Consider the following 15,744-nt stretch of genomic DNA (forward strand, 5'->3'; position numbering starts at 1 on the left):
AATGAAACAAAAATAACAAAACTATATCTAATCATAGCAAAGAAGGTCTTTCTAATCCATGTGTACCGATGATAAAAATCATAAAGGATGAGATCAACACATGACTACATAAAAATACATTTACGCCAAAAAAAAAAGTACCAAAAATAGACAAATTATAAACCGGGGAAATTACCTGCAAAATACATGACTAAGAGTAAACTCTTTAACAATTCTTACAAATTAGTAAGAAAAAGACAAGCATCTCAATGGCAAAAGCCTCAGAAGTAATTCACAAAATACAAAGGAGTTCAAAATTAATAATGAAAACTTTAAATATACTAGGTTTTGCCCATCACAGTGGCAAAGCGAGATAGTAGAGCATAGCCAACATTGGTAAGTACGTAGAGTACTACGGAAAAAAATACCATGAAAAACTGCTGGCAAAGTGTAGGATGGTACAAACTTTTTGTTGGCAACACTATAACCTTTGACCTCACATTATGAATTTCTTCTAAGAAAAATAAAAATGTAGGGGCACCTGGGTGGCTCAGTCAGTTGGGCCTCCGACTTCGGCTTGGGTCATGATCTCACAGCTCATGATTTTGAGCTCTGCTTCGGGCTCTGTGCTGATGGCTTGGAGCCTGGAGCCTGCTGTGTCTCCCTCTCTCTCTGCCCCTCCCTCACTCACTCTCTGTCTCTCTCTCAAAAACACTGACATTTTTTTTAAAAAATAGAAAAGAAAAATATATATAGACTACTATGGGCAATAATAAAAATCAGCTAAATTATGGTAAATCATTTAATGAAATACAGTGCAAACATTAATGTTACTGAAATGACATGGAAAGATGTGCACCACTTAAATTTTTTAAAAAAGTCTTAAATGGGGCTACAGAATGGTGTATTCAGGATGAGCACGTTTTTGTAAAAATAATGTGTATGAGAGTGTACTGAGAAAGTCTAAGAAGGTATACAGCAAAGTGTAATGAATATTTTCCTTTTTACTTATCTCCATTTCTACAATGTGCATGTTACCTGTATATTTTGTTTTTTATTATTGAAGTATAGTTGATATACAATAGTTATACTAGTTTCAGATGTACAACATAATGGTTCAACAATTCTAAACATTACACTATGCTCGCCACTATAAGTGACTACACCATCTGTCATCATGTTATTATAATATTATTGACAATATTCCCTATGCTGTTACTTTCCACCTCCGTAACTTATTTATTTTATAACTAGAAGTTTGCTTGTTTTGGGGGGGGTGTGGGGGGTTGTTTTTTGTTTTTTTGAGAGTGAGCGCACGCATGAGGGGCAGAGAGAGGGAGCGAGAGAGAGAATCCCAAACAGGCTCCACCCTATCAGAGCAGAGCCCGACGCAGGGCTCAAACTCAGGAACTATGAGATCATGACTTGAGCTGAAATCAAGAGTCAGACCCTTAACCGACTGAGCCACCCAGGTGCCTGCCCCAGTTTGCTTGTTTTTAACAGGAGTTAATGGAACTTAAGTTCGATAGAAAAATCATTTCAAAGCATCAAGAGTTTAAATGGAATTCTGTAAGTAATCATTTCAGGTTTTTCAAACACAACTGTTCAAAATCAAAGTGTGTCATTTTGTTTGGAACAATTTTTGAGAATCAAATGGACACGTACCTGAGTAAGAAAATGGACATAAAATGACAGGAAAGCAAGTGACAAAATAACAAAATAACTACAATACTTGTTACACTGGCTATTGCAGTACAAAAAATAAAATGACAATTAACCAAAAACATTTTTATTTTCATCTTCAAAGAACAAACTGTTCTTCTTTTTCCAAGATAATAATGATTAACTTACAAAAATGGGCATTTACAATGCATCTTCAAAACATTTCCCTTCAACGGGAAACTTAGATTTACAGAATCCAAACATTAAAAGGTTAAAAAAAAAAATTCTATTTTGTTGTCATTATAAAACTAAACAGAGTTAAGTCAAGGAAATCCATTCATACTTCAGGTCCTTCTCCTCCAGGAACCAGCTGCATAGAAGGAAAAAGAGTTTATTAATAACACCACCACCTGCACCATCTAAAAACCCTTCCTCATCAATCCAAGCCACTTGCGCCTCTCTGCACCTCCCTCACATTCCCATTTTCTCCGGGTCATCACTTCTGTTTACAGTTCCCAACATCATCAATTAATACTCAGAGTCTAAACAATGATTCTTGGCAAACTAAAAGATTAAATAGCCCAAGCAAACTAACTTTTAAGCCTAAAGTCATCTCCAGCAGCTCAGCTTTAGAGCCTTGATCACGAGAGCATCTCCTTCCCAACTTAAGCGCCACCGAGACATGAACATCTCACCAAGCAAGGTAATCTGTAATCCTTGCCCCACAAAAATGCGCTAACATCTAAATAAAACAGCTTTACTGTGTCTTACCATTGTTATATTATTTCCATTTAACAAAATCTGATCTAATTTAGTGATCCTTCTTCCTTCTGGTGTGATTTCACTAAATGAAGAGATAAAATAGAGTCAGGATAAACAATGATAATCAAAGCCAACATTTTGACCCCTAAAAAGGTTTTTCCTGTATATAAATGAATGTGAGGTCAAGCAATTACATAAGTAGTTTTAAGAGGCAATGGTTATTGACTGAATGATGTACATTCTTCCCCAAAGGCAACACAGTGAACTGACTGGCTTAAGATCCACACTCACTGGGACTGACCTTCATAAAAGCTGAAACTTGCCAAAGAGATCAAATATGAAATGAAATATTTACTAGCCTCACTTTTTTTACTATTACTTACCACTAATCCCTATCTGTTAAACAAATCTTTAATCAATTCAATTTTGAAAGCAGTTACTAGTCATGATCTTTGTAACTAATATAATGGAACAAGCATTTACGTTTTATGCTATGCATAGTTAAATGCTCTTATTACCAGTACCTTGATTTGCTTGAGCCCAAAGATTCCTGGCAGTTTTGAATATTTTTTACTTTATTTATTTTTTATTTTTTTTTTTAATTTTTTTTTTTTTAACGTTTATTTATTTTTGAGACAGAGAGACAGAGCATGAACGGGGGAGGGTCAGATAGAGGGAGACACAGAATCTGAAACAGGCTCCAGGCTCTGAGCTGTCAGCACAGAGCCTGACGCGGGGCTCGAACTCACGGACCATGAGATCATGACCTGAGCCGAAGTCAGCCGCTTAACTGACTGAGCCACCCAGGCGCCCCGAATATTTTTTACTTTAAAGCTCTGTCTCCATTAACTTCCTAACAATTCATTAATAATTACATTATGGTTATAACTGTGTTCCAATTTTACTAGCATCCAATTTTATCAGTAGATAAAATTTCTACCTTCAAGGTATTTCTAACAGGCAATGTTTTCCCACAAATCATTTTAAACTCATTAATACTAAAATTACTTTAAAGAAAGATTTCCCCCAATTCTTTAATTTTTAACACTACTCACAACTCAGTGACATCCTCCAGTACCATATCTGGAATTCGGTGTTAAGAAAATAAATATACCAGGTTGAATTTACTCTGGCTTCTGCCTTTATTCAGTTTTAGTTACAATGTTTAACACAATAGCTCAAATGCAAAATACATGTCAGTGGTAGGAACTTTACCTTCTTTCAGTATATGCACCTCTTAAAACACTATCACAAGTTCCCTGAGAATAAATTTTTATTATAATAATCAGTAAGAATTGACTGTTGATATTCTTACTTCTGTTCTTAAATACTGAAGAAAAACCCACACCACCACCACCTTTTAAAAGGATACTGACAAAGTCATCAAATCCCAAAAGTGTGCCAACAATCTCTTTATCACTCTTCATCACAATGTGAATTCTTGATCCTATACATTTGTCCACAAGTTCTTTATTTAAAAAAAAAAGAAAAGAAAGAAAGAAGAAAGAAAAAAAGAGGGGGTAGAGAAAAAAAAGATTATTTCACCATTACTTCAACAAATATTTAACTGTCTACTGGCACTTGTTCCTTGCATGCGGTGAAAAATAAACCGGGAAAAGTATTCATTCAAAAATTGTACATCTTATACTACATAGCTCTGTTGCATAATCAACAGAAAATTTTTCTGTATTCACTACTTACCTCTCCTTTGTTGAAATTTATCACAGTCGTGGTTTTATGTTATTGTAGGTTGTTTGATTAACCTATGAACCTCCTCCCCCTCAGAGTCTAAACCCCGTTTTCGCATGTCTATTTCCCCAATGGGCAATGCCTGACATATACTAAGTATTCAAAGAGAGTCTGTCGAAAGAAGAAATGAAAACTTTTAAATCATAGCCACCTCGGATAACTCAAATGAACCCTTTAGCTACAAAATACTGGAAGAGAGAAGCACAACCGTCTTTACCAGAGATTTCTTCCTGTCATTATTTCTGTGCTCTGAACGCAGTTGAGTTTAGCTGACTTAGCATTACTTGGCATGATGTTTATTTACTTGTCCAGTGTTCTATCTCTTCCAGTGCCATGTGCTATTTGAAACCAATGGATGTGATTTAAATTTGCCGAATAGTGCCCGAATAGTGCCATTGCGTCTAGTGCACACAGGCTCAGTGACAAAACTAGTTTCCAGATCTCCCTTTTAGGCTCATTCCAGACGCCAGTGCTTCTCTCAAGAACTAGCCAGACTAACTGCAGGGTCTAATCCGGAGCCTAAATACCAAGTTGAGGAGTGGGTAGGCTACCCATGACTGTAGAGGCGAGCCCACAACAAAGAAGGCCGAGGACACATTCACTAACTGTGGACCTTTTTGGGTGACGGTTTCGTTGGGGAATCACAAATTCCCGCCTCAAAAACTCCTACCACGCTTAAAAGGCATGAGCTGTTGGGGAAAGCAGAGACTTGGGAGCTTAGAAACCAGCCCCGGAAAAGTAAATCAGTTGTTCCGACACAATTCCCTAACACTTGGCTAAGGGCTACTTCGGCTGCAGACCCTCGGCTCCCAATGCTTAGCTTGAGCTCTCCGAGTCCCCCTCCATACAGGACAACGATTACCTAGAGGAAGCAGCTGCGACGGGTTAGTAGTAGCGTTCGCCGCCATGGCTACGCCGGAAGTGGCCTGCGTGCATCGACGTTAGGACGGCGAGTTTGAAAGAGCGCGCTTCCGCTCTCACCCCCAACCCGCGCAGTCCGGCCAGGCTCTACCAATCTGAGGCCGAACATGCGATCCAGCCAGTCCACGCGAGTCGAGCCCAGTCAGTTCTTTCCGCGGTCCTGAAATCTCGGGAAGTATTTCTGTCCAAGGGACGTGGTGCGGCCTCAGCAGATATCTGCATTCTCCAGGCAGTTTCCGACAGACTTTAAAGGTACTGCCTTGTGAATAAATTCTTCCTGAACCTGAAAGGTTTTGCAAATTAAGAAAACCTTTGAGTCGTCTTATTTTATCCTATAAAGTTGCATCTCCTCTCAAGTCAGGATCTTTTGTCGGACCAAATCAATTCGTTTTTCCCGCCACCAATTCACTGTGTTACAATTTTTGTAAAAACTGTTTTCTAAAGAATCAACCGCTTTTAAAAGTCCAGTGAATTGAAAACCCACAACCAGCATTTATTTTTAACTTTTCTAGGGTGGAAATTTAAAATACGTTTTCTTTTTCTTTCTGCTACTTTATTTAATTTATAGGAGTCTAATTTATTTTAGACTTTGTATTCACTTTCAACAGATACTTACTGTTTTGTCTAACAAGCAACCACCAGATGTCACTCTTTGTTAAGGCCATCACACCTAGAAAGCCTTAATGCTTTTTAACTTGTTTTGAAAAAAAAATTTTTTTTACATTTATTTATTTTTGAGAGAGCGCAAGCGGAGGAGGGGCAAAGAGAGAAGGAGACAAAGAGTCTAAAGCAGGCTCCAGGCTCTGAGCAAGCATTCAGCACAGAGCGGGATGCAGGGCTCGAATCCGCTAATGGTGAGATCATGACCTGAACCTAAGTCAGACACTTAACCTCCTAAGCCACCCAGGCACCCCTGCACTTGTTTTGAAAAGAATAGAAAGCAGACAAATTCTCTGCCTTAAGTCTGTTTTGTTTGTGTCCCAGGAACTTAAAGCCAAGGAGTCTAAACAGGAGAGAGCAGAAAGAACATCACTCATTCATACAACAGATAGTTGTGATGCACCCATCATTAATAGTGTGCATTAGTTACACACTAGTTGGCATTTCGCTGAGTATAAAATTTACAAAACAGAATTACAAGGTCTTCCCTTGTAGGAGCTTAAGGATGAATGGGGGAGGAAGATAACTAACAAACATTATGTACAAGACACAAGAAATTTAATACAAATTAAATTATAGCAATATAATATAAAAAATATATAAAGCAAATCCTAGAGAACTAGAGATCCTTGGTATGGTTTAAGGCAAATATCAACAAGAAGGGTTCAGAAGCAGATGGGTCCTTCAGTTCAAAGCTTCCTAGGGTTCAGCCTAGGGTTCTGCTCTCTCTGTCTCTCAAATAAATAAAATGCAAAAAATGTATATATATTTTTAACTCATTGGTTCTGAAATTACATGACTTTGGTTCAAATCCTTTCCCTACCACAATTCCTTCTAGTTAATTTGACCTTCAGCAAGTTATTTAACATAAGTGTCAATTTACCCACTGGAAAAAAATGAGGATGATAGTATCTACTTTAGGATTGTTGTGAAGATTAAATGAAATGATCGATGAGAAGTGACCAGCTGAGGACACAGTGCTTATTCATTAAATGTGAGCTATTATTGCTTATCTTTATTTCCTAATACTTATTAACATGATGGGTGGCTTAGAGTGAGTGCTACAAACGCTAGCATTGCTGGCTGGCTTCACATATATCTTGTTTTTATAACCAGACATAGACAATGGGGGGGGGGGGCAGAGGAAGAGGGATAGAGAATCTCAAGCAGGCTCTATGCTGTCAGCACAGCCGCACTTGGGGCTCGATCCCACAAACCATGAGATCATGACCTGAGCTGAAATCTAGAGTTCAACACTTAACGGACAAACCACCCAGGTGCCCCTTAAATTTCTTTTTAAATTTCTTTTGATGCACTGTGCCTACCACAGTTCCAGGTACACTGTAGGGTCTAATGAATGTTCTTTAAATTGATTCCATTTATTCATCCCCATCAATATCCTCCTTAACCTTCATAGGATTCTAAAGACAAAGGAATGCCAAATTTGTTTGTGACATCCTGTTCCTTCCCAGGTTTTCTTTTCTATTTCTATCCTTGTTTTGTTTTCACGATATCATAATGAGAATAGGGACCAAATTCAAGACATTGTCCCTATGTGATAAAGTTTACAATTCAGGAAAAATATGCTTTGAGAAAGTCAATACTTTAAGTTTCCATTAGCAATCTTCAATACTATTGATAAAGAATAAAGTCTCTTTATACTCTGAAAAAGGAAATATGGTTCATTTACACAGTAGAGTTAATGGGGATTGCTTTAGAGTGGTTTTATTTTATCATGTTCTCTCTTGAGGCAAGAGGCAAAAAGAAACAACAGTCCAATTCCAGATGGAGAGTTCATTTTTAATGAACTTAAAAACATGTCATAGCTCTGTGTCTCCAGGGTTTTTCTCCCCTTAGCCCTTACTTACAGAGCTAACATAAAATAGAATCTATAATTCATCATAAAATATATATAACCAAAAGAGGCTCTTCAACTTACTATATGTTCAGAAAAACTTTTCTAATTTTTCTCCTCTAGATAAATGTTATCATAAAAATACAAACAAAAGTTTCCTTTCAGAATAATGTTCAGAAAGTATTGTTATCTCAAATTACTCACAATCTTGATACTATTCTTCCAAAATTTTAAAATAAGAGAAATTTCTGGGTTTTTTTCTCAATAGATATTTGTCCTTAAAAACAGTATCTTGTTAGTGAATTCATTCTATATTAATACAACTTATTCAAAAACCAATATAAAGGGCCCCTGGCTGGCTCAGTTGGTTAAGCATTCAACTCTTTTTTTTTTTTTTTTTTTTAATTTTTATTTTTTAATATATGAAATTTACTGTCAAATTGGTTTCCATACAACACCCAGTGCTCATCCCAAAAGGTGCCCTCCTCAATACCCATCACCCACCCTGCCCTCCCTCCCACCCCCCATCAACCCTCAGTTTGTTCTCAGTTTTTAACAGTCTCTAATGCTTTGGCTCTCTCCCACTCTAACCTCTTTTTTTTTTTTTTTTCCTTCCCCTCCCCCATGGGTTTCTGTTATGTTTCTCAGGATCCACATAAGAGTGAAACCATATGGTATCTGTCTTTCTCTGTATGGCTTATTTCACTTAGCATCACACTCTCCAGTTCCATCCATGTTGCTACAAAAGGCCATATTTCATTTTTTCTCATTGCCACGTAGTATTCCATTGTGTATATAAACCACAATTTCTTTATCCATTCATCAGTTGATGGACATTTAGGCTCTTTCCATAATTTGGCTATTGTTGAGAGTGCCGCTATAAACATTGGGGTACAGGTGCCCCTATGCATCAGTACTCCTGTATCCCTTGGATAAATTCCTAGCAGTGCTATTGCTGGGTCATAAGGTAGGTCTATTTTTAATTTTCTGAGGAACCTCCACACTGCTTTCCAGAGCGGCTGCACCAATTTGCATTCCCACCAACAGTGCAAGAGGGTTCCTGTTTCTCCACATCCTCTCCAGCATCTATAGTCTCCTGATTTCTTCATTTTGGCCACTCTGACTGGCGTGAGGTGGTATCTGAGTGTGGTTTTGAAGGCATTCAACTCTTGATTTCAGCTCAGGACATGATCTTAAGGTCATGATCTCATGGTTGTGAGAACAAGCCCCACATCTGGCTCTGTGATGGAAGTGGAACCTGCTTAAGATTCTCTCACTCCCTCTCCTTCTGCCCCTCCCCTGTTTGTGTGAGCTACTGCTCTCTCATTCTTAAAAAAAAAAAAAAAAAAACAACAAAACCCCACACACAATGTAAAAGTTATTCTAAATTTTTTTAATGTTTTTGTTTTTGTTTTGTTTTGTTGGGGAGAGAGACAGAGTGCAAGCAGGGGAGGGGCAAAGAGAGAGGGAGATACAGAATCCGAAGCAGGCTCCAGGCTCGGAGCTATCAACACAGAACCTGATGTGGGGCTCAAACTCTGGAACTGTGAAATCATGACCTGATCCGAAGTTGACGCTCAACTAACTGAGCACCTAGGCACCCCTAAAAATTATTATTCTAGACGGACCAGTCTGTATATTTAGAGTTGGAAAAAAATTCTGCAAATTCCCTTGCTCATTTTCTCCCGAATTTCCCAGTAACATACTTTTTAAACATTTAAGCAACAAAACAGTTATGAATAGATGATGTAATCTTAGTTGGACCGTCTAGGATGCAAAGTGATATTTATAAAGCTGTTACTGGGTCTCCTGCACGATGAATTAAACAATTGGTGTTCACTGCAGGTGTAAAGTTTTTTGGTTTTTTTTTAAATTTTTTTAAAAAATATTTTTTATTTATTTTTGAGACAGAGAAAGACAGAGCATGAACAGGGGAGGGGCAGAGAGAGAGACACACAGAATCTGAAGCAGGCTCCAGGCTCTGAGCTGTCAGCACAGAGCCCAACGCAGGGCTCGAACTCACAGACAGTGAAATCATGACCGAGCTGAAGTCGGATGTTTAACTGAGCCACCAACGTGCCCCAGGTGTAAAGTTTTAAGATGCCCTGCCCTTCAATCTTTTTAAAAAGTTTGTTCAATTGGGGACACCTGGGTGGTTCAGTCGGTTAAGTGTCTGACTTGGGCTCAGGTCATGATCTCAAAGTTGGCTGCAGCTCAGAGCCTGGGGCCTGCTTTAGATTGTTTCTCTCTCTCTCTCTCTCTCTCTCTCTTACCCTGCCCCTCCCCCACTCATGCTCTGTCTCTCTCAAAAATAAATAAATGTTTTAAAAAAATAAAAAAGATTGTTCGAGTTTAATTTTGGCTATGCCAATTGTGGAAAATAGAGACAGATGAAAGAAAACAGTAATATATTCTGCATACAAGGAATAATATAGTTTTACACATAGTTCTGAACCAACACCAAGAATATTGCAATATAATAAAGAAATGAAAACTTTCTATAGTATTTTTTTTTTAATGTTTATTTACTTCTGAGAGACAGAGACTGAGCACCAACAGGGGAGGAGCAGAGAGAGAGGAAGACACAGAATCCGAAACAGGCTCCAGGCTCCTGAGCTGTCAGCACAGACCCGGATGTGGGCCCGAACCCACAGACCGTGAGATCATGACCTGAGCCGAAGCCGGAGGCTCAACCGATTGAGCCACCCAGGCGCCCCTCTATAGTATTTTTATTAGCATTAAAACACTTGTACTGAATCATAGAAAAATAACTTAATTACAGGAAGCCTACTGTTTTTCTCAGCTTTACTTCAATTAGAATGCAAGTTCTTAAATTACAAGGTCAGGAGTGTAAAATATCAATTGCCAACGTTGTCTAAACTAAGGATATGCACGAATAATGATAAACCTCACAGCCAATTATTGCAGTAATCTCGAATTCTATTTGAAGTAGGCCCCTACCTATCCTTTAGTTTTTAAAAATAAAATTGAAGTAGTACAATACAGTCAGTAAGGAAATTAAGAATCCTGGTGACAATAGATGATATATATTTTGTACTGACCAGAGTACTAAACCCAGAAAAAGACAGAATGAAAATATGTATTTTTTTAAATATCGGTACTGGAATAATAATTTACAGGTCTCCCTATAAACTTCCTTTATTGTCGAGGATCTCTTACTTCAGGCTTTAAAAGGCTTCCAAACTCCCATACATAATAAAGAGGAAAAAATATATAACGAAACAAAAGAAAAACCCTGGGTGAGCAAGCAATTTAAAGGTAAAATGCACAGGTATAGAGTCCCACTAATATGCCTCCCTGTTATCCCAGAGAGGGGAAGGAAATGAACGAAGGAATTGGATAATGGAGAGAAAACAAAAAAAAGATAGTAAAAAAGGAGGAAAGCCAAGGAAAGAGGGAAAGGGCGGAGACTTTAAGGAGAAGGAGAGAGGGCAAAGGAGGAGAAAGTGGGTTAAGATCAAACGCAAGCAGTAGGGGATAGAAGAGCCTGATAACCCCACAAGCCCCGCCCCCAACCACGGGCCCCCACCCCCCCACCCCGCACCAGGCCCCGCCCCATCAGGTTCCCTCAGGGTCCTGCCCCGCCCTGCCTCGCCGGCGGCGGCGGCCGCGTCAGGTGACAGCCCGGAAGCAGCGGAAGCGGATGAGGGAAGCGCGGCCCCGGCCCTGGGGGGCGGCGCGCAGCTGCAGGAGCTTCGGCCTCCTCCGGGCCACTGCGCGGCCCTCATGCGGCGCCCCTGCTGACACCTGAAGTCCGCCGCTCGCCGTCCTCCTCGGGACCGCGGGGTCGCCTGGCCCGCCGCCCTTGGCGGTTGAAGTCGTCGTCTTGCGGGCCCGCGGCGGCCGCCCATGGAGAAGTCCGGGCGGGGAGGCGATGGCGCCCCCCGGGGGCCTGTACTGCACATCGTGGTGGTTGGCTTTCATCACAAGAAGGGCTGCCAGGTGAGGAAGGGGCCTGAATCCGCTCCCCCCCCCCACCCTCCCGCGGTTCGTGCGGTCGCGCTCAGCCGGCGCCCACTTCCCTCAGCCCGCCTCCGTGCTGCCTTAAGCGCGCTCGGCCCATCTGATCTTGATACCATTCCTCCTCTGGCACTTGTCCCACGTGAAGCCCATCCCCCACACTCCCTATTTCTCCTGCCCTGAAAATTGTGTTTTGAGCAGTCGAGGAGCTACGTGTTGGTATGTTGGGGTGGTAGGTGTTTAGGTTCTTTGGTGGAGTGGGAGGAAGGAATCGAAGGTCAACCCCACTCGGTTCCTCATTCATTTCTGCCTCCATTGACTTTCTGGATGTACACCCATTATGGGAGGCTTTAGAAAAATTCAGCACTTGGACTGCGTCTTCAAGGTAATGAACTCGGTGGGCTTCCACGCAAATGCCTCGGGTTGTTTGAAGCAGGCGGCGGCGTGGGAAAATCCACTTCTTTGTTTATCTGTGGAAGCCCTAGAATCCGTCGTGTTTGGGTGGTGTATTGACTCCTCCCCCGCTTCCCATTGGGCCTTGCTTTTGCTATTTGATCTTGTCCAAATCTTGCCTTTTGGTGAGAGATTGACCTTTCTCGTTCAGTTGCAGTAAGAGAAAGTGTATTTATCTAGCAAAGAAATGTGCAAATATAAAATTATTTTTAAGCTTCTTCACTGAAATAGTGAATAGGAACAATGGAACGTTTGCAGTATATGTTTTGGAGTCAAGGGAACAAAATAGATGCAGAATTATTTAATGAGCCCAAATACTGGAAGGCAATGATGTCATAATGTGCTAGTGAACAGGAAATTGAAATGCTTGAAGTATTAAAACTACTGACTGCTACTCCTAGGTAACGTAGCATTTCGTTTCTTGGGTTTCACAGAAAATGTAACATTTTGAAAGACTTACTGGCAAAATTTAAATTTGTTAGAGGATGATGAAAGTGGAGTGAAAAGATGGTTGTGTTTGTATGTGTTCTAACGACTGCTTGACTTGAAGGTATTCTTTATCTCTCAGGGAAAAGCATAGAAAGATACCAACGAGGATGTGGCCTTATTTAGTGTGGTGTTAAAAAAAAAGTCCAGGCAGCAGCAGAAGTTTTGTTTTTTGTTTTTTGTTTTTTTAATGTGGCTGTGTATTTACAAGTAAAAGGATGGATATTTGAGATTGTACCATGGCATGCAAACAGTGTTCTTTGGACTTTTAATGCTTTTTCAAATTTTAATTCCAGTTTGACATAGTGTTATATTAGTTTCAGATGTATAATACAATGATTCAACAATTCTCTACTCAGTGCTCATCACTATAGGTATAATCTTAATCCCCTTCACCTGTTTCACCCGTCCCCTCCCACCTACCTCTGGTAACCACCAGTTTCCTATAGTTAAGAGACTTTTTTTTAAAAGGTTTGTGTCTTTTATACCTTGCTCATTTGTTTCTTAAAGATTTTTTTTTATTTATTTAAAAAAATTTTTTTTAACATTTATTATTGAGAGACAGGGCATGAGCATGGGAGGGGCAGAGAGAGGTGGAGACACAGAATCCAAAGCAGGTTCCAGGCTCTGAGCTGTCAGCACAGAGCCCGATGCGGGGCTCAAATTCACAAACTGTGAGATCATGACCTGAGCTTAAGTTGGATGCTTAACCGACTGAGACACCCAGGTACCCCAAGCCAAACTGAATGGGACTTTTAAAAATAAAAAGGAAATATTGGTAGGAGAAAGAATAGAATCTTTTAATTTTTTGCTGTCCTATAAATTCAAGATTAATTATGTTTTATGCCAGCTTTATTGTCAAAAGTAATATCAGTTGTATTCCCAGAAAGGAAAAATGATTTATTTTAGGAAACAAATGTAATGCCGTTTAGAAATTGAAGGAAACTGGACAACAGATTATGACATGAAGGAGGCACTTTGGGCTGAAGTGGCACACTAGGTGCCTTGGCATTTCACTGGATTCGTTAGGCTTTTGGTTGTAGCATTAAGGTAGTGGCACCTGGTTTTGTTAAATAAACACTGTGCTGGAAATCAGGAGACCTGGATGACATCCTGGCCTCACAGCTTCATGACCTCCAGCAATTCCAAATCACTTAATTTTTCTGTAACATTTTTTCCTCTACCAGATTTCTTGAGAATTTTAGACCTGGCAAGGGTCCCTGGAGATCATTCTACTCCCGTATCCCTTAAGTTTACTGAAACCCGGAAAGGTTAAGCAACTTAAGAATACTTAGCAGGGCACCTGGGTGGTTCAGTTTGTTAAGCATCGGGCTTCAGCTCAGGTCATGATTTCACGGTTTATGAGTTTGAGCCCCGAGTTAGTCTGGCTCTCTCTCATTAGCACAGAGCCTGCTTGGGATCCTCTGTCCCCCTCTCTCTCTGCCCCTCCCCACTCAAGTGCTGGCACGCACTCTCTCTGTCTCTCTCTCTCTCAAAAATAAACATTTAAAAAAAGTTTAGTATGATATCAGAAAACCCAGAGCTGGACAATAGTTAATGCAATAAAAACATTCAGAAAAACTATTGCAATAGAGGAAAACAGACCTCGGTATAGAACTGGACTCAACTCTGAATACATCAAGGAAAAGCAGACGTTTATAGCCAGGGAGCAGAGTGGGGGCAGGGGAGTCAATGGATGGAAAATTACTACATCAAGAGTAAAGGGGGTTTCTGGCTTAACCCAGCTGACAGGATTCTTGCTAAACTTAGACAAGGCAGAGAAGAACAAGGAAGCCCAAAAGTCAGGCCCTAGTTGAAAAGAGAGTTCTGAGGAGACTAACGAAATTTTGATTGAGAGACTGTTAGCACTGACATTGAAACCCAGATGTCCCTAGTCTTTGTTATCAACCATATATTTTTTTAATGTTTATTTTATTTTTTAATTTTTTTAAATCTTTTTATTTATTTTTGAAGGAGAGAGAGACCGAGCATGATCAGGGGAGGAGCAGAGAGAGAGAGGGAGACACAGAATTTGAAGCAGGCTCCAGGCTCTGAGCTGTGAGCAGAGAACCCGATGTGGGGCTCGAACCCACGAACCATGGGATCATGACCTGAGCCGAAGTCGGACGCTTAACCGACTGAGCCACCCAGGCGCCCCATTTTAATGTTTATTTTTGAAGAGAGAGTGTGTACAAGCTGGGGAGGGGCAGAGAGAGAGGGAGAGAGAGTCCAGAACGGGCTCTGAGCTGTTGGCGTGGAGCCCAACTTGGGGCCCCAACCAAAGAATGGTAAAATCATGACCCAAGCTTAACCAACTCAGCCACCCAGGAGCCCCAGTCATACCTCTTTTTTAAGAGCACTTTTAGGTTGTCGGCTCTTAGTCGCAAGGGAAACTACACACCTTGTTTTTTATTTATCTTTTAATCTACATGATGTTTCACAGAGACCAGGGCAATTTTTTTTTCTTTTCTTTCTTTCTTTTTTTTTTTTTGAGAGAAAAAGTGCGAGCTGGGGAGGGGAAGAGAGGGGAGAGCGAGAATCCCAAGCAGGCAGGCTCTGCACTGTCAGCGCAGAGCCCAATTTGGGGCCCGACCCACAAATTACTAGATTATGACCTGAGCTGAAGTCCCACGCTTAACCAACTGAGCCACCAGGTGCCCCAGACTAGGGCAATTATTTTCAAATAAATGTACTTGTTTAGTAGTGTCTGTTGTCTGGGTTGCTGATAGAATGGAAGAAAATGCAAGGGATTCTGCCACAGTGCATTCAAAGATGAGAAACCTAGTATAGGTTCTTTTCTATTTTTTAAGTTTTTTATTTTAATTCCAATGTAATTAACATACAATACAATATTCAATACAGTCAAATATAGCACAATATAGTGAAATCCCATCACCTATTTCACACCCCCATACACCTCTGCTCTAGTAAGCATCAGTTCCCTATAGTTAAGAGTCTGTTTCTTGGTTTCTTTTTTCCCCTTTGTTTTGATTCTTAAATTCCGTATGAGTGAAATCATATGGTATTTGTCTTTCTCAATCTTCTTTCTCCTAGCATTATACTCTCTACCTCCATCCATGTTTGCAAATGGCAAGATTTTGTTCGTTTTTATGGCTGAATAATATCAACTATATACATACCACATATTCTTTATTCATTCATCTATCCATGCTACTTACATAATTTGGCTATTGTAAATAATGTTGCAGTAAACATAGGTGTGCATATATCCTTTC

At 40.1% G+C, this 15,744-nt stretch overlaps 2 protein-coding genes across 3 annotated transcripts in view; one reads left to right on the forward strand and one right to left on the reverse strand.

Moving 5' to 3' along the window:
- Nucleotides 1-1,752: 1,752 nt before the first annotated feature.
- LSM5 (LSM5 homolog, U6 small nuclear RNA and mRNA degradation associated) lies at nt 1,753-5,133 on the reverse strand. The gene is made up of 5 exons (XM_019443755.2): nt 5,015-5,133; nt 3,776-3,871; nt 3,459-3,486; nt 2,413-2,485; nt 1,753-2,011 (listed from the first exon to the last, which is right to left on the reverse strand). The coding sequence occupies exons 1-5, from the start codon at nt 5,058-5,060 to the stop codon at nt 1,979-1,981; spliced, it is 276 nt and encodes a 91-aa protein (XP_019299300.1). The 5' UTR covers nt 5,061-5,133; the 3' UTR covers nt 1,753-1,978.
- Nucleotides 5,134-11,231: 6,098 nt separating this feature from the next.
- AVL9 (AVL9 cell migration associated) overlaps nt 11,232-15,744 on the forward strand; it is a 68,815-nt gene continuing 64,302 nt past the window's right edge. For both annotated transcript variants that reach the window (XR_008420160.1, XM_053896779.1), the window contains exon 1: nt 11,232-11,551. Coding sequence is in view for 1 of the 2 variants with exons in the window: in XM_053896779.1 (XP_053752754.1) it covers nt 11,459-11,551 (93 nt within the window). In the remaining variant the exon portion in view is untranslated. The remainder of the gene's footprint in view (nt 11,552-15,744) is intronic.

The sequence above is a fragment of the Panthera pardus genome, unplaced genomic scaffold (assembly GCF_024362965.1).
Source record: "Panthera pardus isolate Hobbes unplaced genomic scaffold, ASM2436296v1 HiC_scaffold_8, whole genome shotgun sequence".
In the NCBI taxonomy this organism is placed as follows: domain Eukaryota; kingdom Metazoa; phylum Chordata; class Mammalia; order Carnivora; family Felidae; genus Panthera; species Panthera pardus.